The 25,014-nt window shown below is 33.1% G+C and overlaps 5 protein-coding genes across 5 annotated transcripts in view; 3 read left to right on the top strand and 2 right to left on the bottom strand.

Annotated features, from left to right (window-relative positions):
• The first annotated feature begins 1,600 nt into the window (after positions 1–1,600).
• Positions 1,601–8,553, top strand: LOC123691983 (ubiquitin carboxyl-terminal hydrolase 46). The gene is made up of 8 exons (XM_045636583.1): positions 1,601–1,809; positions 2,107–2,187; positions 2,479–2,695; positions 3,378–3,458; positions 4,603–4,799; positions 6,241–6,498; positions 7,827–7,970; positions 8,279–8,553. The coding sequence occupies exons 1-8, from the start codon at positions 1,765–1,767 to the stop codon at positions 8,387–8,389; spliced, it is 1,134 nt and encodes a 377-aa protein (XP_045492539.1). The 5' UTR covers positions 1,601–1,764; the 3' UTR covers positions 8,390–8,553.
• Positions 8,554–10,466: 1,913 nt separating this feature from the next.
• LOC123691689 (60S ribosomal protein L21) lies at positions 10,467–11,495 on the bottom strand. Its single transcript, XM_045636211.1, has 3 exons — positions 11,422–11,495; positions 11,087–11,223; positions 10,467–10,837 (listed from the first exon to the last, which is right to left on the bottom strand). The coding sequence occupies exons 2-3, from the start codon at positions 11,213–11,215 to the stop codon at positions 10,487–10,489; spliced, it is 480 nt and encodes a 159-aa protein (XP_045492167.1). The 5' UTR covers positions 11,216–11,223; positions 11,422–11,495; the 3' UTR covers positions 10,467–10,486.
• A 674-nt stretch (positions 11,496–12,169) lies between these two features.
• On the top strand, positions 12,170–16,231 carry LOC123691616. Its single transcript, XM_045636101.1, has 8 exons — positions 12,170–12,347; positions 12,429–12,859; positions 12,936–13,001; positions 13,119–13,244; positions 13,638–13,791; positions 13,986–14,105; positions 14,680–14,927; positions 15,105–16,231. Exons 1-8 carry the CDS (start codon positions 12,264–12,266, stop codon positions 16,144–16,146), a joined length of 2,271 nt encoding a protein of 756 aa, XP_045492057.1. The 5' UTR covers positions 12,170–12,263; the 3' UTR covers positions 16,147–16,231.
• Positions 16,232–16,256: 25 nt separating this feature from the next.
• LOC123691624 (nitric oxide synthase-interacting protein homolog) lies at positions 16,257–18,135 on the bottom strand. The gene is made up of 4 exons (XM_045636111.1): positions 18,090–18,135; positions 18,025–18,055; positions 16,833–17,569; positions 16,257–16,566 (listed from the first exon to the last, which is right to left on the bottom strand). Exons 3-4 carry the CDS (start codon positions 17,513–17,515, stop codon positions 16,380–16,382), a joined length of 870 nt encoding a protein of 289 aa, XP_045492067.1. The 5' UTR covers positions 17,516–17,569; positions 18,025–18,055; positions 18,090–18,135; the 3' UTR covers positions 16,257–16,379.
• A 3,715-nt stretch (positions 18,136–21,850) lies between these two features.
• LOC123691630 overlaps positions 21,851–25,014 on the top strand; it is a 40,875-nt gene continuing 37,711 nt past the window's right edge. The window contains exons 1-5 of the mRNA XM_045636117.1: positions 21,851–22,267; positions 23,274–23,506; positions 23,787–23,975; positions 24,202–24,365; positions 24,757–24,856. Coding sequence (XP_045492073.1) covers positions 22,108–22,267; positions 23,274–23,506; positions 23,787–23,975; positions 24,202–24,365; positions 24,757–24,856 — 846 coding nt within the window. The 5' untranslated portion in view covers positions 21,851–22,107. The remainder of the gene's footprint in view (positions 22,268–23,273; positions 23,507–23,786; positions 23,976–24,201; positions 24,366–24,756; positions 24,857–25,014) is intronic.

The following is a 25,014-nucleotide window of genomic DNA, read 5'->3' as shown; positions in this document are numbered from 1 at the left end:
AAATCGCAGAAAAAAAAATCACTGACAAGCTTTGACACATCAACAACTCAGGTTTTAATGACAGTTAACTGGCAAGTGGTGCCATTTAATTTTCGAAATAAAAAGCCAGTTTCATCTTTCGAACCAGACGTGACTAGTATAGATTTATTTATTGATTTAATTTAATAAATGAAACGATACCAATTTAAATTTCGCACTGTTTATGTATGTTGTGCGCATGCCTTAATGCTCTAAGGCGCATGCGCAGGTTTCAATTATTTTATAACTAGTGGTCCGCCCCGGCTTCGCCCGTGGTACGTATTTAGTATCCTATATCCTTCTCCTGGCTCTAAACTACCTCCCTGCCAATTTTCAGCTAAATCGGTTCAGCCGTTCTTGAGTTATAAGTGGAGTAACTAACACGACTTTCTTTTATATAATACTAGTGGTCCGCCCTGGCTTCGCCCGTGGTACGTATTTAGTATCCTATATCCTTCTCCTGGCTCTAAACTACCTCCCTGCCAATTTTCAGCTAAATCGGTTCAGCCGTTCTTGAGTTATAAGTGGAGTAACTAACACGACTTTCTTTTATATAATAATATAGATTTTAATAACATAAATAATTTAACAATTTCAATGATGGGCCTCTACGGACCTAACGGTAAAGAATACGATTTTGATAAAATTCGCCAATTTTGCTATGGATGGCTAAAGTGTAACTTTTTTATACCTAAAATTAAAAAAAAAAATTATTAAAAAAAAAACTAAAGGGGACCTAACGAAAAAATTGTGGGACCTTATAGGACCTAACGGAGACCTATCGATTAAGGTCATTTTTGACCCAAAATTCTATGGATGGGGTGCTAAAGTGCACTTTTTTTATACCTAAAATTTAAAAAATTATTTAAAAAAAAACTAAAGGGGACCTAACGAAAAAATTGTGGGACCTTAAAGGACCTAACGGGGACCTAACGATCAAGGTCATTTTCGACCCAAAATTCCATAGATGGGGTGCTAAGTTTGCACTGGTAATCAAAACCTCCAACCTAATGAGGTTTCATCCTCAATCATCCCTAATCAATGCATATTTTCGATACATACTTACATATTACTATAATTCAATAGTTATACAAATTTATCTATCTTTATAAAAATGTTTTATAGGGGATTACCCCTATTAAGCAGCAAGGGGTAGCATTTGCTTGAAAAAGTTAGTATTCGTCGTTTTTAAATTTTATCTTAGGGATATTCGAGAGCTTGCTTTTTCTCAAAATAACGAAGTTAATGGTGTAATTTTTATCGAGACAAAACTAAAAGAACGAACGCGCAAGGCGAACAACGAGTTAACTGTTTAAGTACACGTCTTTCACACGTGAATGTTCGTTTTTCGCCTCACTGGTCACCTTCACTTTTCCTGCGAGTGTGGAAATGCCCCGAAACTTCAAAAGATTGAGCTTATGATTTAAAATTCCCTGTGAAAATTCCCAACGAAATTTTTTTAACCTATTAAAAAAATATTTACAAAAGCAACTACAAAACCTTATTATTGGGTACCAAAAATTACGTTATCCAGTCTAAAAACATTTTCGAAAAAAAAATAGAATGCTGTCATCTGATTGATTTGATTGAATGTCAAGAACATGACTGTTGTGCTTATTTTGCATACGCGTAATATTATATGCGGTGCATAATTATGGTTTAGAGAGGAGCAACGCTGTTTTAATAAATTAAATTTGGCTAGCATTGCATGTGTTCCTCATAAGTGTAGCTAAAACAGGATTGCAAATGTCAATATGTCAGGATCTCGGCCTTAACTTCCAACAGAGAATGGTAGGTTTCTTCGTTTTTGGTTTCAGTGAATGCTGTTTTATAATTTCAATTTACAATTATTTCAACCGGTTTGTGTAATGAAAATGTAAGAAATTTATATAAGAATTATATGCTGTTCCATTACAAATAGCGTGAGTAATTTATATTTTTAAACATCGTCCGATGTTTATTTATTCCATAAGCGTTATTAATTATCACGTAAGGATATCTGCACAATGTTTTCTGAATATAGTTATAAATATAAATGTGATATTCCAATTGGAAAACCTGAGTTATAACCTAATAAATGATCTGCAGGGCGCAAACATATCGCAATTGGAGAGAGATATAGGATCAGAGCAGTTTCCGCCGAACGAACATTATTTTGGTTTAGTTAATGTAAGTAATTTATGATCATTACTAGTATTGGATTGACTTTAGAAACTTGAAAAAAAAATAAAACATTTTGGTAAATAGGTTCTTCTACAGCTATCTTGATTGCAATAAAGGCGGCCTATTACCTTACATATCTAGTGTTGGTTCGATATATAAGTATTAATGCATTAATAATTAATCTTTACATCATATATTTAATTAAATTTAAAGTTCTTGAGAACTGTCTAAAAGAATCTCTAGACATCTTATCAGAACAATATCAGCATATATTCAACTCTCATAACCTCTTTTCAGTTTGGCAACACTTGCTATAGTAATTCAGTGCTTCAAGCTTTATACTTCTGCCGTCCATTCAGAGAGAAGGTTCTAGAATACAAAGCTAAAAACAAGAGGACCAAGGAGACGTTGCTAACATGTCTGGCGGATTTGTTTTATAGTATTGCAACACAGAAGAAAAAAGTTGGTTCCATTGCGCCCAAGAAATTTATAGCTAGATTAAGAAAAGAGAAAGGTAAGTGGAATATATATATTTTTTTTAATATAATATCTAAGTATACTTAATATTATAAAGCTGAAGAGTGTGTTTGTTTGAACGCGATAATCTCATGAACTAGGTACTGATCCGATTTTAAAAATTCTTTTTGTGTTAGATAGCCCATTTATCGAGGAAGGCTATATGTATATCATCACGCTTAGACTAACAGGAGCGGAGTACTGCGGGTAAAACCGCAGGGCACAGCTTGTATATTAAAAAATTGCCTGAATATGTCAAATTTGTAAAGGTTGAATACTTAAGTTGCTTTCAAGAAGGATCTTTATTAGTTTAATAACAATTTTGTATCTTCCTCTTTTAAATTGTTTTGAGTCTAAAATCACAAGATTCAAATAAATAGAGAAAAAATATGAAACATTATGCAATTTATTCGTAACTAAGCTTACCGCCCGCGGCTTCGCCCGCTTTGTCTAAAACCTAATAAATTATATACTTAAACCTTCCTCTTGAATCACTCTATCTATTAAAAAAAACCGCATCAAAATCCGTTGTGTAGTTTTAAAGATTTAAGCATACATAGGGACAGAGGGACAGAGAAAGCGACTTTGTTTTATACTATGTAGTGATTAGGACTAATAATTTTTAGCCTTTTAAGTCTAATTTTGTTGTTTGTATATCAAATTATGTGCTTTCTTTGCAGAAGAGTTTGATAATTATATGCAACAGGATGCCCATGAGTTCCTCAACTTCCTCATTAATCATATAAATGAAATTATTTTAGGTAAGTAACTAGTATACTGATATTTTATTAACACTTACGTGTGAATTGTTACAGTGGAAAAGTTTACCTTAAAGAAGGTTGTTATGTTATTTCATAATAAAATGTAACATTAAATGACTATTCATTATTGCTTATAAAATTTTAAATTAATAAAAAAGTGAAAATTACAAGAAGCTTTATATCTATAAAATATCTAGCGGTCCGCCCCGGCTTCGCCCATGGTATATATTTACGTTTTCTCTACATAAGAACCATCCTCGTACTTCAAGGAATATAATAACAGAAGAATTATCGAAATCGGTCCACCCGTTCAGGCGTGATGCCATGACAACGCGAAACGGGTTTCATTTTTATATATATAGAATATAGATGAATGTTAATTCAAGAAATCTACCAATAACAACCCACACAAGATTAGATTCAAAGATATCTAATTGGATTGCATTCAAATAATAATTGCTGTGATAACATAAAATGGCTTCTTTGTCTAGCGAGACATGAAATGGGATTTAGCTGTATTACATTTGCTTTTCTTTATAGCGATGTGAGTGTAAAGCCATACAGTTATATTGACGAAATGACATTTTGATTGAAATCGTAACATATCAACTGATACAAGTAAATACATATAAGTTTATTGTGACTTATTAGGAATGTTGTTTAATAAAGAAAAGGGTTAATATCCCAAATGCTGGTTTAATTTGAAGTGTACAGTCCAAAATTCCATCTTTTTACCAATTCTTCTGTGATTATATAAAAAAAATCATCATCAATAAAGTATAAAGTTTCATTACAAAAACTGTACATTCCTTTACCCTTGAACTAGAATATGACCATTGTGGTTTAGTAAAATAATACTTTATAACACATTTTCACTTACAATGACCTATAAACTGGGTCACAAATGACCCAGAGGATATGTATCTTTCCAATAAATTTGTATTTCTGCTATTTTGGTAACTTTTATATTAAAATTAGCTTTCCGCCCACTATAATTACCTTGCGAATTATTTACTTTCCGACGTTTTCTCAGACGTACATATTAAAATATGTGTTAAATTTTTCATAAAAAGTCGGTTGCAAAGTGTCAGTAGAGTTTGGTTACAAACATATCACACGAGAATTTATGAAAACACAATTCTAGCGGAACGCAATCAGAGCACGTTAAAACTGCAAAAGACGTCCGGCTCCGGCGAGAGCGTGACGTGCAATGGCTCGGTGCCGCAGAGCGCTGAGCCCACGTGGGTGCACGAGATATTCCAGGGTACCCTCACTAGCGAGACCAGGTGTCTCAACTGCGAAACCGTCAGCAGTAAGGATGAACACTTCTTTGATTTACAGGTAAGTTTTAGGTAACAATGCAAATGTTTTAGAACTTGTGAAATATTTTTTAAGTAACAATGAATAGTACAATGTAATTTTTACATTAAAAATACTGAAAAAAATTATATCAATGTTAAACTTAAATCTTATGATAGATATAGGACAATGTGGAAGAAGAAAATCTTATAATTACTAGGTTCTAAAAAAAGGGAGAAAAATTACTTTTTTAATTGATATAAATAACTAGCACTACTATCTAAATTAATTCATCAAAATTGCTTTAATGTAAGTTAAGACTTTCGAATGCTCCGCGATTAATAATAACTCAGCCCCCGGAATCACCGACACAATAGAAAATCTGATTGTGTCGTGGACCGATCGGGCCGCTCGGGGCTCAATGGATTAATGACATAATCGTTGATAATTTTATTGTGATAAGCCCTTTTATATCCATTCCGAAGAAGTTTTAGATGAAAAAGAACAGTGCATGATTTCAAAATCTATAAGTAATAATATATCAATTTACGCGATAGGAAAACTGATGATTGACGTACATTTTCGTAAAATTTTAAGATAACTGTTGCTATCATACGATCAATATCAATTTGTATGCGTAAGACACTTGACTTTTATGTAGACCACGAAGACAAAGGATTCAGTGGGTCATTTAGTAATATAAAGTGCCTACTTTTGCCCATAATTATCTTAGTAGCGCATACTATGATTTGGGTCACAAAGCAATTCGTCTATGAATCACACATTACCTATTAGTGACTATGGTCTATTTTGATTTTGATTTCTCTTTATCGTCTATTGTTAAGTACAACTGAAATATGGCTATGAACATTTCATAGGTTCTATAATCTTTCATTTCTAAAGACTTAGATTGAGTTAAAAATTTGCATTTTTATTAGAATAGTAAAAATTCTATGAAGCGGGATTCGAGCGTCTTTGGGTGTTAGGTCATTCGAGACCTCACGAAAATTCGATTGCTGAGGTGGGAACCTCATTAATCAAATTTTCTTCTAATGTTTCGATTTTGTGTTTTATGTGCTTAAAATTCGAATCCTACATCATTATTTTTATTTTAGATAATAATTATTTTATAGTGAAGTCCCATGTCCCCTAGTGGGGTAAGGGGCAGATGCATTATAATTTATACATCTGTTTCACTGATCGATTTTCTTTAGGGACAAGTAGATGATCCTTCTGTGCCCTGCCAGACCGAGACTTTTTTTTTTCTTCGTCTCCACCGGGAATCGAACCCAGGACCCCTCGGTACTACGCTTGCGCGTCAACCACTGTACCAAGGAGGCGGTCGATAAGAATTATTAATGCTATGAAAATGTTCGACAGTTCTAATCGTCAGATATGTATCTATCATAAACATATATTTATGTTATTGTATTTTAATATAGTCTTTTCATTTATTAATAATAATAATAAACTTCCTCCCCAGGTGGACGTAGATCAGAACACCAGTATTACGCACTGCCTCAAGTGTTTCAGCGACACAGAAACGCTGTGTAACGACAACAAATTCAAATGCGACAACTGTAGCAGCTACCAAGAGGCGCAGAAACGTATGCGAGTGAAGAAACTACCGCTAATACTGGCTTTGCACTTGAAACGGTTCAAATATATGGAACAGTACAATAGGCATATTAAAGTGTCCCATAGGGTCGTTTTTCCGCTGGAGTTGAGGCTTTTTAATACGGTGAGTTTTTTTGCTGTCTGTATGTATGTATATTGAGTGTAATAATCATGTAAGTTATAGATAAATGTTATCAGTAAAATAATACTAATAGTCAATTGTAGAATAATACATCCAATGTACTGAATTTATTTGTATGCTTTTATGACTCATACATAATAGAGCTTAAAAAATATTTTATGTCAAGATTTATTTAACACTATGTTTCTAATATGTAATGTTAAATAAATCTTGTCTTGTCAATATAATATGTCTTGTCCGCACACCGATACTACGAAGATATTTTTCGCATTCTGTAATGTAATTGAATATATGAGCTTGTCTGCTTTAATAGCAAAATTTCACCGCGAGCTTTTTACTCCGCGGTGCGCACTAACCATACTTTATGCTACACGAAATTAATCGCAACGCTTCGCGATCAGTTTACACCAAATCACAGCTGATTTATTTTCCTTTCCTGCGAACTTTATACCGCCAGTGCGTCCTATAGATTCAATGTGGTATGCCTCCTCCACACTACTCGCGAAGTTCCTCGGCGAAGTACTCGGCCGAAGTTGACTGAAGTCCGCGGTGACACTACACACTCGTTCAACTTCGCGAGGAACGCATACGTTCATATTCAGAACGAACTTCAGGTAACTTCGTGCCCTTTGACTCGGGCGCAAAAACCGACAACAAACGGAAGTCGGCCGAGGCGAGGTAAAGTTGGACGAAGTAAGCCGAAGTGCCTCTCTACATTATTCTATTCGTCTAACCTCGTTCAACTTCGCGAGTAGTGTGGAGGAGGCATTACAGAATTGCAAAAAATAATTCCTCGTGGAGAAATATCGCTGTTAACCAAATAAGGTAGTACTACCATTTTTTAAAAGAATTATATTTACATTCATATCTTGCGACCCCAATTACATTCTAACTCCAAAAGTTAATTTATCCGAGTTATATTTATCTATACTATCTAATATTAGAAAGCTGACGAGTTTGTTTGTTTGAACGTGCTAATCTCAGGAACTACTGATCCGATTTGAAAAATTATTTCAGTGTTAGATAGCCCATTAATCGGGGAAAGCTATAGGCTATATAATATATGGTTAATGTTAAAAATATATAATGACGTTTCAAAAGTGCTTCTAGAAGAAGTTTAATTGAATAAATAAATGTTTGAGTTTATATACACGCTAAGGGTTCATACGCACTATGCGGGTAGCCGTAATAGCCGTAATGCGGCTACCCGCATAGTGCGTATGAACCCTAAGACCAACAGGAACGGAGTAACGCGGGTGAAACCGCGAGGAACAGCTAGTAGGTATTGAATAATAATATTTATTTTTCAGTCGGACGACGCAGTGAACCCCGACCGTCTGTACGATCTCGTAGCGGTGGTGGTGCACTGCGGGTCGGGGCCCAACCGGGGACACTACATCAGCATTGTGAAGAGCCACGGCTTCTGGCTGCTGTTCGATGACGATATGGTCGATGTGAGTATGCGGGGGGAGTGTGAGTTGGTCGGGTAATTAGTGAGTGTGAGTGAGTGGGTCGATGACCTGGTGGCGGTGGACTATGGGATGAAGGAAAGGATGGGATTAGATATGAGTAGATATGAGTGATTAAAATATGTGAAAGCCAGATATGGGATGTTAAATTGATATTGGACTTGTTCCCAACCTCTTGCATCAGCATGGAGTTTGGCTGCAGTTTTAAATTATTATTTATTGCACTATTGAATTGGCCGGATTAATTAAAATTAATTAATAATTAGTTAATGAATTCATAATATTATTTTCAGAAAATCGACGCGTCCGCGATTGAAGACTTCTACGGCCTAACATCGGATATACAGAAATCATCAGAAACTGGATATATTTTATTTTATCAGTCTAGAGATGCTAGTTGTTAAGTTTTCACTAAATATAGTATAAATTATTTAACATAGGCACTCAATCATGTTGATATGCCCAGTTTGTTAACGTTGGAGCGGCATATTTATTGTTTATTTGTCTTTATTTAGATTTCATCCATTTGTAAATATAATTCATTTAAAAATAAAAAGAAGTGATTTTAGTGTGTTGTATTATTTTCATTACCCTATTTCTTGCCTCAAGTATGATGATGAATGACATCTTTTATCTATACTAATATTATAAAGAGGAAAGTTTTGTATGTATGTATGGTTTTCACGCATAAACTACTGAACCGATTACGATGACATATAGAGGGTAACTTGGATTAACACATAGGATATGTTTTATCCCGGAAATCCCACGGAAACGGGAACTATGTGAAGCCGCGGGCGGAAAGCTAGTTAATCATAAAATGTCTAACAAATTTCTATTACTCCTTCACGCGAAAACCATTGAATTGATTTTGATAATTCTTGGCCAGTGCTACATAGATAATGTATAAGAAAAACAAATAGAAGTACTTTCTTTATGTACCTATTTAGTATTTATGCTATAGAAGTACTTTCTTTTGCCCACGGCTCGCTTGCGGGTTTAACCGCGCGGCTTTAGTTTAGTAACATGAATGAAATATGTTTTTTTTTTATTTTGCATAAATCCTCTAAATAAAATGTTGGTATGTATTTTATGTGTATATAAACTAGACACTCGGCGCCATCTATTGAGAGAATCTATACATATAATAAATCTGTAGAAGGGTCAATTCTGTACATTGAAAATATTGAAAAAATAAATAGCAGGGGGTGTTACTGGATCGATACCAAACCCAAATATGTGATTAAAAAAATTTTTGTCTGTCTGTCTGTCTGTCTGTCTGTATGTGAAGACATCACGTGAAAACTACCGGTTCGATTTCGATGAAACTTAGTATAATTATACCTTATTATTCTGGGCGTAAAATAGGATACTTTTTATCCTGGAAAAATACGTAGAAAAAAAATAATCTTAATTTTTCAGTTATCCATAGACGTTGTTCTATAGAACCGCGAACACACGTTGCGTATTATTATAGGCCTAGCCTTGGCCTAGCCGTATTTGGGTCCAATAGATATATTTTATAAGATGTCATTGTCAGAGTTACTCAAAATGGAGAAATAAACCATCCACGCGAAGACCGACATCCGCGCGGACGGAGTCGCGGGCGGAAGCTAGTGTTACATATTCTGATTGTGTTATGGATTTAAATCTTTTTTTAACCGACTTCAAAAAAAAGGAGGAGGTTATCAATTCGGCCGGTATATTTCTTTTTTTTTTTATGTATGTACACCGATTACTCCGAGGTTTCTGAACCGATTTACGTGATTCTTTTTTGTTCGATGCGGGATGGTGTCGAATTGGTCCCATAAAAATTTTATTAGTTTTTATTTTATGAGCATTTTTGTCTGTAGGTATTTGTAAATTTTGCAAGTGCAAGTTTGAAGTCGGTTGTTTTTAACGCAGTTATCACTTGTTGTTTTCGGACTTGCACTGGTCAATGGTCATTGGCCTATGCCCTAATTATGTATTACTAGCTTACCACCCGCGACTTCGCCCGCTTTGCCTAAAACCTAATAAATTATATAGGTACTAAAACCTTCCTCTTGACTCACTCTTGTTATCTATTAAAAAAACTGCATCAAAATCCGTTGCGTAGTTTTAAAGATTTAAGCATACAAAGGGACAGAAAAAGCAACTTTGTTTTATACTATGTAGTGATTCCCAATTAAATTTTTAAATAAGTGTTAGGTTATAATTATGTATGAAATTGAAATTATCTAAATTGTTTGGTAATTTACTAACTGATCAGCAGATATAATCCTCATTTCAATTCCCATGATTGCAAGGTGATTATGTTTAGTGTCAAATTTTATAACAGATATTTACACCAGCCTGCTTTATTAAAAAAAATAAACATACCTGACCTGATAAGAAATTTCATAACATACAAATCAGGTATTATAGTTAATAATATCTATATTTATATGTAATTGTGTATATAAGAGTGATTTAAGAGGAACTCCAAATAAAAATCTTGTATGCTTAAAAAATATTTATTTTTAGGCTACAAACTCGTAGGGGATGGGAGCAAGTAAGACTGGCTTTTCGCTTCCGTTCACAATGTGAGAAGCCCTGGGGGGTTTGGGCTGCCTTTTGAGGTTGACTGTCTTGCCCGCCGCCTTAGCATCTTTCAATAGCCTTTCGTTTTCCTTGACACGCTTGAGGAAGTCCTCACGGCACTTTGAGTGCTTGACGTGTTCAATTCTGATGTTGATTCTCTTGGGGATGATTCTGCCGCGCACCCTCTTGTTAACAATAACTCCGAGGGCGTGGGCTGTTACATTGTATACACGGCCGGTCTTTCCGTGGTATACTTTGTGTGGCATACCTTTTTGTACTGCACCATTACCCTGAAATAAACAATGTTAATAAGAATCAGCTGAAATTTACAATCGGATTGAAAATTTTAAATCGGCCTATATAGAAATTATCAAGTAATATCGTATGACTACTATTTGTAATATAATCGAATAATCGAAAAAATGTTTATAAGAAATAAGAAAATTAGCAGATATTTATAAAAGTAAATTAACTACACCGTATTTATAACTAGATTTTATACACATCAATGTTTTATCATCATCATTTGCATCCCTTACCCTGATGTCAACGATGTCGCCGACTTTGTATACTTTCATATACGTGGAAAGTGGGATGGTTCCATGTGTGCGGAACTTGCGGGCGAACAAATCTCTGGTACCACGACGATAACCTTTGGAGTTCGTCATTTTGATGCCTGTAACCAGAACAAACCCTTGTTGATCGAGCTATCGCACGTGGCCTCTTGCGATATTTACGCCACGACAAATATACACAAAAACTATCTGATAAATATGCACAGTACAAATATTTTATTAGAAAAACAATGTGAACACTCAAAATAACATTAATTTCATAGATTTATCGAATATTTTAATTTTTTAATAAAATTCACCTTAGCTTGACAGAGCTTGGCTATTGAGAAAGAATAGGTTATGTTGTCTCTGGCACTTTTTAGGCCGAGATTGCTATATACAAAAATTTTGTAGAAAATTAGGAAGCTATTCTATTAATTGAATTAAAAATGATTTGAATTAAAATACAAACTGAACATACATTATTCCCGTAGGAATATGAAAATAAATAATTTAACTTTTTAAATATGTATTTTAAATACAGATTTCATGTATGTACGTTCATGTGTCACGTACGTTCATTTTTAACATACCGATTTATTATACAATAATAAAATAATTATTAACAGCTGGTGTATATGTATGTTACATCATTTATAAAAACATAATTAATAAATTTGATTTATATATTTAATTGCACTACTTCCTTGAAATTATCTTAACAACAGAGCAAAATGAAAATACTCACATGGCCATACCAACCAAAACCAATATAAACTCATTCCGTTCAGAAATTATTGTTATAACAATGTCAATGTAACTATATAGTGATTTTTATTGAATACCTAAACATTCTTAATTTACAATTAATCCATATTTTATTTCAACATAATGTTTTAAACGTATAAGAAAATTATAATAAATATGCTAACCGAGAATTATTCATTAATGTTTATCAACGCCTACAAGTAAAATTGTTTCTGAACGTATCTTATAATGTCATAGCATTCCTGCATCATGCATAATCTGTGGCCACATAATTTATAAACACTGTTGATATTAGTGATTTACACAATTTTTTATAACTAATCTTCAATGATTTTAACAATAAAAAATATGTAAATGAACTATTTATTTTAAAAGATTTAGCTATTTACATAAAATGAATTCGCCTATTGAGAATATAATTGTGAATTCAAGTCAATATACGCCAGTTTATTTTATTGAAGATCCTGGTGTAAACCAGGTACATTAAAATATATTGAGATTATCTTTTAAAATAGTACCATGCTTACATATTATGATGCAATTTTATATTTATTTTCAGGCTGGATCGATAGTTGTTACTGCGAATCAACCAAAACCCATTAGTAATACATTAAAAACGTTTTACGAAAATAGCGGTAAACTGGAAAATAACCTCCTGCAGGGGACAGATACTGTTTCGTTTACGAAACCTGAAGGAATCGTTAATAAAACTGATATAAACGTTATTGGAAACAATCTGAAAATAGCAAATTTTTTGTTACCAAAAACGGGAATACAGATCGAAGCTAGTAAACAATACATAGCACCTGTCAACAATGTTGTGCTGAAACCTGTATATGTAGCTAACACGAACACGTCTAGCACTCCTACTGTCAAAAACACTGTCCCTAAACTTGATGTATGCAGTAAAATTGTTAAATTAAAAGACCTACCAAGTATACCAAAACAAAGAACTGGAAAAATAGTGCCAAAGAAAAAACCAAAGGAGGAGTATGTTTTTTTTGTTTATATACAATGTTTTATTTTATTTAAGTAAAACAGAATTAAAACAATCTTTTCTTTTTAGTACCACCATAAGCAACAGTAAAACTACATCAGTGCAATTATTAAAACTAGGAGAGACATACCATAGGTAATTTTTGCATTTATTTTTTAGATTTGTCAACATAATCCATGTTTTGCATGCCATATGGAAGCACATTATACAGGAAAATTCAAATTTCAATTTATTTTAATTAATTTTTTTCAGTCTCAATGAACTGAGCGATGATCAAATGAAGATAGTAAATCATGCCCTGAAAATATTTAGTAATCCTAAAAATACTCCTAAAGAACCAACCTATGATCCTGTAACAAATACCAGGTTTATTTATAAGTAAGTATTGCTATAACTAGTGATATGAATATAAAATATGAATCATGAAATTTCTTTATTGCCATTATTGCCTTCAATATACTCAGCTAATTTACAGAAAGAATAATATAGTAATCACTCTCTTTATTTGAAAATAAACTACAATATCTTTGAATATTGTTACAGATTTGTATCTCTTCTACCCGTGGCTTTGCTCCTTGTCATAAAACTTAATAAAGTATATCTTAAAATCTTCCTCTTGAATCACTATCTATTAAAGGAACTGTATTAAAATCCGTAATGTAGTTTTAAAGATCTAAGCATTCACATATACAGACAGATGCGAGAAGCGACTTTGCTTCATACTATGTAGTGACTTTCGCTATGTTAAAATATGTTTTCTATATTTTTTAGGGTGGTATCACCAAAAGATCTTACAGTTGTTGGCAAGAATAAAGTGGTAATAAAACAAAAGAAACCGGAGGTAAAAAAGGAAACTGTGAAGAAACAGGAAAAGAAAGAAGCAAAACTGGTACCTGAAGTAGTTAATGAACCGATTCCTGTAGAGGTAATTAAAAAACCTAAGTAAAGAAAACAAGTTGTTTGAAAAATTTTTGAAGAAAATTCTTTCTTCATTTCTAAAAGTATCAAATAACTTCACATTATGTATTTCACACATCTCCGTAAATGTTTTATATTTGCCATAATTACAGTTAACATGATATTTAACATCTTATTTCTAATATTTAATTTAATTTTCAGACCAAAGTTACAAGGAGTGGCAGAAAAGTCAAATTGCCCAAAAATATCTTACCAGAGGAAATACACCAAAAGCCAAAGAAAAAGAGTGGCACTATAGCAAATTGTTTTCAATGCTCATCAGTAAGTTCTCATGTTAACTTGCATATACTAGTAAAAAAAATGATAAAAATATGATATTCTTATGTTATCACTAGGTATTTAGATACTATGCACCCACTTTTAAATGGTCATACAAATGTGAATTATTGAATTAAAACAATCATTTTAAAATTGAACAAATTACACAGGATCAAAATCAGTTCAGTAGTTTTGAAGTTAACTCAAAACACAAGTAGGGAAATTTCTTAAAAGTTATGGTCAATTATGATATAACTAGCTGCGTTCCGCGGTTTCACCCGCGTGCCTCCTCTCCTGTTGGTCTTAGCGTGATGATGAATAGCCTATAACCTTCCTCGATAAATGGGCTATCTAACACTGAAAGAATTTTTCAAATAGAACCAGTAGTTCTTGAGATTAGCGCATTCAAACAAACAAACTCTTCAACTTTATAATATTAGTATTGATTTGTGTAACCAATATTACACCTACCACATGCAGTTAACTTTACACAGACATGAATCAATCTTCAATAATTTTGCTGCCCTTTTTTCATGGTCTTTGTTCTTTATTTTACCACATTATATTATTTCCTCAGGAATTCAGCAGTCTGTACCGTTTACAACGACATTACGAACACCACCCCACGCACATACCGGCTCGAATACACTCGAATCTCTTCCACTGTCTTCTAGCTATTATAAAGACTGGTTCGGAGGAAGATAGAGCCAATATTTTCTTACAACAGTTGGAACAAGTTATAACGAAGATAAAATCATTAATACCGTGTTTATTAAAAAGCGATGGAGAAGGAAAACTTAGTACAATTAGTGAAGATGTGGGGAGGTATGTTTTACTGTTCTGATTTTATTAAACTAAAGTTAACAAAGTAGTAAAGTGATGCTTGTTATTCTCCTATAAATGTGTTGCATTGCATTTCCTTAATAATAATGTAACCAATTCAAACATAAGTCAATATTTAAAAAAATAATAACATTTAACATTACCTATTTGTCTTTACAGATTATTTGGTGTAAGTCCTGGGAAGTACAATTTAAACATTGATGCACTTAGCTGTGTTAAAGACAAAGACGGTCATTGCTTACACAACCCGGCTCCACCAAGTAAATCATCACAACCTTGGAGTAATGACAACAATGAAGAAACAATAAAAGTGGCCGAAACTGATGACTGCGCAAGGATTAACTCAGCTGAAAAATGGCCAACTGTCAGCAAAAGAATGGAACGCAAGAAACCTGAACAAAACACGGCAAAGAAAATTAAACTCATAGAATCGGAAGTGCCTCTAGAACTAGGTGACGACGATATTGCCGCGTTCTTTAGCAATAACCACAAGACTGATATTAGCTCATTGGATAAGACTGTTACAGAGGAAAATGATATAAGTAATCAAAAAAACAACGAAACAAAATATTTAGAAACTTCAACTAGTAAACCACCACACATACAATTTCACAGCACACATTTTGATATCAGATCATCACCAATCAAACCGACTTCAACAGTTTTTAGAAAGTTTCAAATAAATCCTGAGAAAATGCCAAAGTTTGATATACAAGAGATACAACCTTTAATTAGTCAAGAGAATGAATTTACAGAGACGATCAGCACTGAATCAAATGAGAGTACAAATATACAGAGTGATTTATTTATTGATAACCCAGTGCAATCCGAGGCAAGTTGTAATAATACGCCAGATTTGAATTTTGACACGTCAAAAGAATGGACTGTAAAGTATACGGATGCGGAACATGACACTGGAAGCTTTATGAAGTCTGATAGTTTAATTAATGAAAATACAGATTATTTGAAATCGAATGCCTCAATAGAACCTTCATTAATTCACGTGAAGGATATACCAAAAACTGTAGAAAATGAAATAAGTATAAGTGAGCTGCCTATAAGTGATCATTCGTTATCAAATCAAGGATCGGTGTTGAACTTTTTAGATTCGTTGGGAACTACTGAGTTATCATACCCTGATACTACAATAAGAAATCACTCTGTTGATTTTCAACTAGATCTATTTTCTTTTAGCAATTAATAGTATTATTAAATAGTAAATAATGAGGTTTATATGATTTGATTTATGTTTATTTTTCTAAGAAATTATTATACATTATAAAGTATTCTTTTTTTTTATTTCAAACAATATAACTTAATTTTTAATCATAATACAGTAAATTAAAAAAATGTTAGCATATGTTACCGTAACAACATTAAAGCTCTAAAAAAAGGTTTACAAAGGTAACAATTAAGCATTATAGCTATTTTTAACTAAGCCTGTAGCACTGGCCTTTCATTTTTAGCTTCCAGACTCTGATTTGTAAGTGCATATCCTGTGCCTCCCCTCTGTAAAGGAATGATGTCTTTTTCTTTCAATTTGTCCCCTGTCAAAGGATGTAGCCAGTCTTTCTTTATTATTTTTTCAACACATTCCATTGTGACCACATGTCCTGTTGTGCTGAAAGTCATTTTAATTTTATAGAATAATGTTTTAGTGAAAAATTATTACTTACTAAATATGTTTTATATAAATAGGTAGTTAGTGTATTACCAATACAATGTTATCATGGGTTTTCAAACTATTAAATTAAGAACATTATTTCACATTACATAAGTAATGCTTCTGTTGATGCTATGTGTTTGCTTTAAATCTTTTAATAATACCAATTTAAGTTCAAAGAATATAAATGATTAGTCAGTTCAAATTCAAGTACACAAACTCACCTGATTACAGCACATGGTACTGCATTACTCAATATGTCATGTGTAACTGGACACATGTATCTGTTCTCCTTTGCAATAAGAGACTTCTTATCATCTGGGTCGTTTACTAATGTCCACTTAACTTCAATAAGATCCTTCATTTTTAAAGGCTTTTCACTTAATGGACAATATACAGTGGGATCTGGCTTTTTTAACTTTGAGATTTTTGCATCAGGCAATTGAGAGGGCACCCAGAAACTTGGCAGCTGCTTATTCTTACCATTAGCAAGATTTGAGATAGAACTCGATGACTGGCCTTCCGATTTTGATCTACTATTTGTTATATTTTTCTCCCTGTTCATGAATTTGATTAGATTTGCCTCTTTCTCCGCCTCTGCGAGTTCTTTTTTCTCTTCGTCCTCTTTCTTTAATTGTTTCTCATACTGTTTTAACTTACGTGTATATTCGTTCTTCTTAGTTAATAAGTATTCAAGAATAGCTTCTTTGTCAAATAAAAATCCGTCTTTAGTTACGACGGGATTTCTACAAGGTTGTAAGGTAAGACTACAACAATCGAAGCTTTTGACCGAGTCCTTACCAACTCTTTCACTTTGAGTGCCATACCCTGATGCTGCAGCATCTTTCTTCTTTTCGTGGTAAGTATAAACCGCTCCTGCTGTGCAATTTCTTGCGTGGCGTGTCATTCTTATATATTTGTGTTGAAGGTAATTAAACACGGAAACTATACATATATCTTATAGGCTGGTTCACACTTTGATTAGTGCGAGTGCAGGTGATTAGTGCAAGTGTTTAGTAACTACGTGTGGACAGCGACTGTTTAGTGCAAGTGTTTAGTAGGCTGTGTAGTAAAGTGAATAGAAGCGTGTTCTATTTTTTTGCGAGTGGACTGCGAGTAGCCACGTCCCGCGCGCCCTCCCTTCCCCCTCACTCGCAGTGTGCCTGCCTAAACACGTCTGGACACGAGTGTTTAGTGTTTAGTGTTTAGCGTAGTGTGTAGCGTCGCGAATTGCACCATTGACCTGCACTCCCACTAATCACCTGCACTCGCAGTTGAATTGGACACTACTCGCACTACACACCTGCACTCGCACTAATCACCTGCACTCACACTAATCAAAGTGTGAACCAGCCATTGGCTGGTTCACACTTTGATTACTGCACTCGCACTAATCAAAGTGTGAACCAGCCTTTACGGACAATTAATATTTTTCAATATTCAATACCTACTCTCAGTTATACATCCTTCCTCTATGATACCTACATAACTGATAACATCAATATTTTGAGGATTTGATTTGACAACTAAAAGTCTAAGAGCGTTTTCACATTGTCCGGTCCGATATCGGATATCGGACGCCGATAGCCGATATCCGATATCGGAGGCTAAGTAAAATGTATGATTTACGTACCTGTCTTTCACATTGTCCGGTCCGATATCGGATATCGGAGCCAACACCGATATTCCCGTGAACTATCGGACGATAATGTTCAGTGTTACCAGCTCAATTTTCGAAAAGGTAGTATACCAACAGCAAAAAAAGCACTAGTTTGTGTATTTTCAGTCATTTCTAGGCGCTAAATGTAAAAAAAAAATCCTTTCATTTACTTTAAACCTTTTTATTAAGAAAACATTCATTTAAGTATTTAAAGGCATTAAAAATACGATTTATACGGGAGCTATTTTAATATCGTCCTATAATATACGGCAATTGGCTGAACTGAAGTAAACAAAAATATATTGTGTTCTTAAATTCAACCGTATCTTCGAAATATTAGTATCTTTTATCTTTATTTACTCATTCTGCCTCGCTCCTCCTCCTACTCGGACTACTGTTGTGCTGTAAGCTGTTTATTGTATTGTTGTCATTGAGTCACAGATTTAGTGCTTTGTTTTAGCGCCTATATCAAACCTGTATAATAAATAGCACATCTAAATAATATTAAGTAATTAATAATATCAAATCTTTTTTATATTTTACTTTTCCAGCTGTTTTTGAAGTCGGTTTCTTTATTGTAGTTATTTTTACTGTATGTACAACTACGATCTATCAGTTGATTTTTTTTAAATCAAACCCTTTTTATTGAAAAGAAAATTTACAATACGGCAATTTTGTTTAGTTTTCTCTAAAATTTCAGAATTAGAATGCGGCAACCCTTAGACTAAGGATTGGTCTCCGCGCGCGCGCTACGACTAGATACCGCCGGCGTACTCGAAAAATGCGGCAACTAAAAGTACGCCGAAATCGGCGTACCCGAGCCAGTCGTGTCACGTATTTTGTCAAGAACGCGCGGCGACTTTTGAGCTTGTTTACTATTTTGGTTGTCATGGCTATATTATTATTAGTCTGTGGTACTATGTACATTGCGGAATCTGTGACTGTGAATTAGTTTAGTTTAATTTATTTCTGTTTAAATATTTGCACCCCCAGATATTAGGTAGAATGTACATATTAGCACTATAAAATTGTAATAACAGCACCTACATTTGTAAATGTAATTTGAATTTGTATTTGCTAGTTTCGTCGCTTTAATACTGAGTTGAATTTTTTTTTTATTTTATTTGTATAAGAACATAACAGTCATACATGATTTAATATAAAAAAGTTCTAAAATTCACTACGACCACACAACATGTTCTAATAATAAAAAAAGAAAAACAGCATATAAAAAAACAAGCCTCACAATGAAGTTGAATATTGAAACTAGATTCTGACTCTGCAGAGGGTACAAATCCATACTCCGCAGTCAGCAGATTAAACCGGTTTGAAAAACATCAGTTTATTTATTACTATTTATTTCATTTAAAATAAAGTTTATTTTTTGTAACACAAATGCATCCACTGTTTATTTTAATTCCCAATATATCTACTTTTCCAGTTTCTGGCAACACTCATGTTATCGGGACGATATTATCGGATAATGTGAAAGGGCAAATTGTGTCCGATATCGGATATCGGCTATCGGCTTCCGATATCCGATATCGGATCGGATAATGTGAAAACGCTCTAACAGATTGGTAAAATCAGGTGGCAGGTGCCAGATAAAAAAGAATACATGAAATCTATTTTTATAGATTACACAAAGTTCTTTACTTTATGGTTGTGATGTAAAACGTAAAACGGTCTCGTAGTTTTTTGTAGATATTAAAAATGGTGGAAAAGATAGGTAAGTTTTGTATATAAATTCGCAAAATATGGGGACATTTGAATTAAATATTACTGGCAACGTTATTTACGGGACTCAAGAAGCTTATATCTATACACTGGAGATATCGTCTAGGATTGACGACGAGAAGTTCTTTGATCCTAACTCATGTTTTTTATCCCTTTCACACCAAACTTGGTATTGCCACTGTTAATACGAAGTTTTCCCAAGGCTACTATGTATTTTGTAATATTCTGTGCAAAAGGTTAGATTTTGTACATGAGTTCGTTGATTAATTGCCAACAACATCATTCAGAAGCATTTTTAGACGAGACAATTATTATTTATGCTAAATAAATTAAGTATCTGAGCAAATCATTAAAAAGTTACACTCCCCGATAATGGGTAGCCACCATAATAAAATTATAGCAAATCTCGGTTTGTCAATATGGCTTATGTGTCAAAAAAATTTCGTCGCTTCGAATATTTAAGTTAATGTTGTTGCGTATTTAATAAATATTTTCCGAAAATAAAGAATATAATATTGTATTGTGCAAAATAGCAGAAGTGTTTGGAAACCAAATTCTGGCCTATAATTTCACAGGCAAGTGTATATTTACGTTATTTACAATATTCCTCAATACATTTATCATGCATTTACCTGTTTAGAATTATTTTAATGGCAAAAATCGTCAAATTTATCATCATTTTAGTAAGCAATCTTGTTAAATAAATTCTTTTCCTAATACTTTCATCATTTTTCAACAAGTTTTCAAAAAACAAATTTAACAAGTAAGATAACCATGATGACGGTTTACGCCGTTAGTACACCGAAGCATTCGCGTGCCGCGTGCGGCAGCGAATCTCTGCGAAACTACTGTGTAGCGAAATATCTGCGGAACGTTAGTAAACAGCAATGTTTTCGCAACTTTTTCGCAATGCGTCTGTGTAATGGCTTACGGATAGCGACGAGAATATATTGCTAAAACAATATTTTGATGAATATTTAGAACACCATTTTAAAGATTTTTATACTAGTAATGAAACAACACACGACATCGGTATTGCACTCACATGTGGTTTTAAGATTGTTCTTTTTTACATTGAAATTTATTCTTTTTAACCTAATATTTTTTTTGTTTTTCGTATTTCAGCTTTCCAAAAAATGAAGTAAAAGGAAATATATGTGCATAGCAAGGGTAAAACTATTGAGGATTACGACCCAGAAAAAAAAAACCTTTTGAAATATAAACTTTGTAAAGGTAGCTGTAATTTTTGCAAGGCTGTTATAAACAGTTTTTCTTTGATGTTTTTGGCTTGACAACTTCAAGCCGTCGAAACAACGCGTTTAAAAAGAAGATCTGAGTAACTTACAATTTGGTAAACAGCATCTGATGTAAAACACAACTTTCCTCTATTTACAAAGGATTACAAAGGATGTTAATGATGTATATCGGTTAATATTCAAGCTTTGTAGCCGTAAAAGTTATCAAGCGTTATTTAAAACTATCATTCTCTACCAATTAAAATTGTATGTACCTATAAAGATGATAATTTTTGTAAGTTGACCAGTAATTATAATATAAATACTGTTAAAAATATATGTCGTTATTATTTATAGACCATGATTTTTAGTTTTTTCTATTTCGAAAAATCCTGAATTTACAAACCTGCGTGGTCACCCACAGAAAGAGACAAAAAACATAACTAACGTCATTCAAGGTCATATTTTCTTGTTACAAGTTAATGTTCATATTGCAATCTCCAGACGGGACTAGTGTCGAGCCAACCTTGAGCCAACCACCTATTTGACATTAAACAACTCAACTTCAAATTGAAGTTTTCAATTTATGACAGCCCTCATCGACTTCTAATCATCATCACAAATCACAATAATAAATTACTGCCTTGAAACTAGTCCTATTTTTAATAACGATACGATTATTAAGTGAGACGGTCGTGTGGTGTTGTATTACAAACGATACTGTATACTGCTGTTATAGTTTATTTGCGACAACTCTAACTTATTCTATAATGATATCACAACTACGAGTGTTCTAGTGTTTTTATTGAATATTTTATTGTGTTGTGTTAAACTTGTGTGAAGTTAAACTTGTATGTGTAAATAATAATGAACTTATCGTTTGCTGGTTGTGGTTTTCTTGGTATTTATCATGTTGGTGTTGCAGTGTGTCTTAAAAAATATGCTCCACATTTGCTTTTAGGCAATATATCTGGCGCCTCCTTCGGCGCTATATCTGCCTGTTGCTTGCTTTGTGACCTACCAATAGGTAAGTTTGTAGTAAATAAAAAAATATTTTGAATCAGAGAAGAAAACAAATAGTTTTAAACTTTTATCACATAGGTACTCAGAGTAGCATTCTGTATTCAGGTCTGTGTAATAGTAACACTTTCTAAATATTTATTTATTTTCTTTAAAAAATTGCTTAATGTACTGTTATTAGAAAAAGTTTATACAGTTATTTATTAACAATATTCAAGATATTTATTTTCTGATTAAATAAATAACACAATTAGCACTATTAAGGTTATCAACTGTGTGAAAACAAAATACAGATAATACCTATGAAATCAAAAGAAACAATGATTACAATGTAGTCATTACATAGCAGATTTAGTTCTGAAATAGAATAGCATACGTATAAATTACACAGCAGGTAAATGATTGAATTATCCTTATTTTTAATTTGTAAAGCAAGATTTTTAATTACATTTTTTATAATGCTACAATCGTTTCTACATGATACCAACATTAAATATTTATGTTTCTAAGATATATTATCTTCCAAATACTAGGGAACACATAAAATAAACACGTATCAAATTTAATGCAGTTATTTGGTACAACTTTATTTGGTAAATTGTAATATGTGTACAAAAATTTAAGTGATTCATTATTACCTAGTTGTAGATAGAATTGTGAATAGAATATTCATTGTTTGACTTTGTTTATGCACTTTTGAATCATCAAAATACATAAAGAGATTGTTTACCAGCAGTTTGGAAACATAATATAGTGTAGTATACTTTGTCATTAAACTCAAAGATGTTTTTAATTCTTATGCTGAAATGAAATAAATTCATTTGTCCATTTATATTTTACAATTAATAACTCAGGCCCTAGAACCACAGACATAATAGAAAATCTATTGTGTCTAGGACCGATCAGGCCGCTTGGGGCTCAATGGGTTATACCTATTTTGACTTTTCAGCCTTGGCATTGAATTTTTGTTGTTTATTTCGTATTTTTTAATCACCACAGCAATTTTTTAATAGGTGAAATCACAAGTGATGTCTTAAGAATAGTGAGTGAAGCGCGGGCTGGGTCTTTAGGCCCCTTCAGTCCCTCATTTAACATTCAAAATGTACTACTCAATAGTATGCAAAAGTATTTGCCGCTGGACGCCCACAAGATCGTCAGTGGCAAACTACACATTTCCCTTACGAGGGTGTATGATGGCAAGAATGTCATCGTGTCAGAGTTCGCGACGAGGGAAGACCTCTTGCAGGTGAATATTAGACATCTTTATGTATACTTGTAAAAACTAAAATGTCGCTTCAATAAATGTTACAAGAGGTGGACAAAAATTAATGATGCAGTGTGGATTTACAAGATTACATATTTTTTGTCTTAAATCAAACATAGATCTTTTACTTACCTTTAATGCGCTAAAGTTATAAAGTATGAATGAAGAAATTGTTTATTTAAAAAAAAAACTTAAAAATTATAATTAAAACAAATGTCTATTTACCAAACAAATAGGAGGCTTATCCCAAAATTCCTTCCAGGCCTTGCTAGCGACATGTTTCGTGCCAGTATTCTCTGGCATGCTGCCGCCTCGTTTCCATGGCATACGTTACATGGACGGTGGGTTCAGTGATAACCTCCCGGTTCTCGACGAGAACACGATCACCGTCAGCCCGTTCTGCGGCGAAAGCGATATTTGCCCGAGGGATACTAGCTCGCAATTATTTCACGTAAGTGTAACCGTGAATGGGAGTGTTAGTTTTACTTTTTTTGTGTGAAAAAAAGTTTAGTGTTTTATAGCTATAGACATACATAGGGCTGTACTGAGAAAAAAATAAAAAAATAAAAATCGAATTTCGAATTTTAGAAACAAATTTAAACAAAATTAAATCTCTATTTTGTATCGCTGATTATTGATTAAATTAATAACTATAAGTAATGATAATTAATTTTTAGGTAAATTTAGCAAACACAAGTATAGAACTGTCAAAGCAGAATATGAATAGATTCGCGCGGATTCTGTTCCCGCCAAAACCAGAAGTTTTAAGTAATATGTGCAAGCAAGGTTTCGATGATGCTCTACGATTTCTACATAGAAATAACATGATATCGTGTACGAGGTATGTATTCAGCGATAGCGAATAAAAACTGTAAATAGGTTTTTTTATTCTTGGTAAACACAGCCAATTACCGTATTACGCGGCAGCTGACCCCAATTTTGAAAGAGAAAAGATTGCCGAACCTTAATATCTTACGAGTTTTGTTCATTATTTTTTTAAATTATTTTGCCAAAGCAATCTTTATAACTAATATGAAAACTACAATTAACGTGTATGTAATAACTAATAAGACATATCGACGCGACGGACAAACACATATTAACTATGTAGTCAAGCCAATTGAAAAAATAGGATTCTCTCTGCCTAGGTATAGCAGTTCATAACAGAAATTCCCCAAAAAATATAAGCAAATAATAGTTTTCTCTATTTACAATGTCAATAATTTGAACAGGTGTCTCGCAGTACAATCAACATACCAGTTACAAGATGTTCTAGACGATAGTACTTTTGAATATAACCCCGAATGTGAAGAATGCAAAACCCATAGAGAAGTGAGTATAATATATTTTTTATATTTTTTTGTAATTTTGTCTTATGTTTGAAAATTTATTTTTAAACGGTTCAACGAGAAAGTCAATCCGGTCCAGACTGGTTTAGTGAAAGTTGATAGATTATGCTGAGCCATTAAAAATTATTTATACCTTATTAT

The sequence above is a fragment of the Colias croceus genome, chromosome 5, assembly GCF_905220415.1.
Source record: "Colias croceus chromosome 5, ilColCroc2.1".
In the NCBI taxonomy this organism is placed as follows: Eukaryota; Metazoa; Arthropoda; class Insecta; order Lepidoptera; family Pieridae; genus Colias; species Colias croceus.
The sequence above is the reverse complement of the archived record's forward strand: the minus strand, read 5'-3'. Positions and strand labels throughout refer to the sequence as shown.

Excerpts from the sequence above, each read along its gene's own strand:
- LOC123691983 (XM_045636583.1), top strand. The coding sequence starts at position 1,765 with ATGTCAATATGTCAGGATCTCGGCCTTAACTTCCAACAGAGAATG. Across the intron at positions 6,499-7,826 it reads AGTTGAGGCTTTTTAATACG|TCGGACGACGCAGTGAACCC; the intron begins GTGAGTTTTTTT and ends TTTATTTTTCAG. Across the intron at positions 7,971-8,278 it reads TCGATGACGATATGGTCGAT|AAAATCGACGCGTCCGCGAT; the intron begins GTGAGTATGCGG and ends TATTATTTTCAG.
- LOC123691689 (XM_045636211.1), bottom strand. The coding sequence starts at position 11,215 with ATGACGAACTCCAAAGGTTATCGTCGTGGTACCAGAGATTTGTTCGCC. Across the intron at positions 10,838-11,086 it reads GCGACATCGTTGACATCAGG|GGTAATGGTGCAGTACAAAA; the intron begins GTAAGGGATGCA and ends TGTTTATTTCAG.
- LOC123691616 (XM_045636101.1), top strand. The coding sequence starts at position 12,264 with ATGAATTCGCCTATTGAGAATATAATTGTGAATTCAAGTCAATATACG. Across the intron at positions 14,106-14,679 it reads ATTGTTTTCAATGCTCATCA|GAATTCAGCAGTCTGTACCG; the intron begins GTAAGTTCTCAT and ends TTATTTCCTCAG. Across the intron at positions 14,928-15,104 it reads ATTAGTGAAGATGTGGGGAG|ATTATTTGGTGTAAGTCCTG; the intron begins GTATGTTTTACT and ends TTGTCTTTACAG.
- LOC123691624 (XM_045636111.1), bottom strand. The coding sequence starts at position 17,515 with ATGACACGCCACGCAAGAAATTGCACAGCAGGAGCGGTTTATACTTAC. Across the intron at positions 16,567-16,832 it reads GTACCATGTGCTGTAATCAG|CACAACAGGACATGTGGTCA; the intron begins GTGAGTTTGTGT and ends AATGACTTTCAG.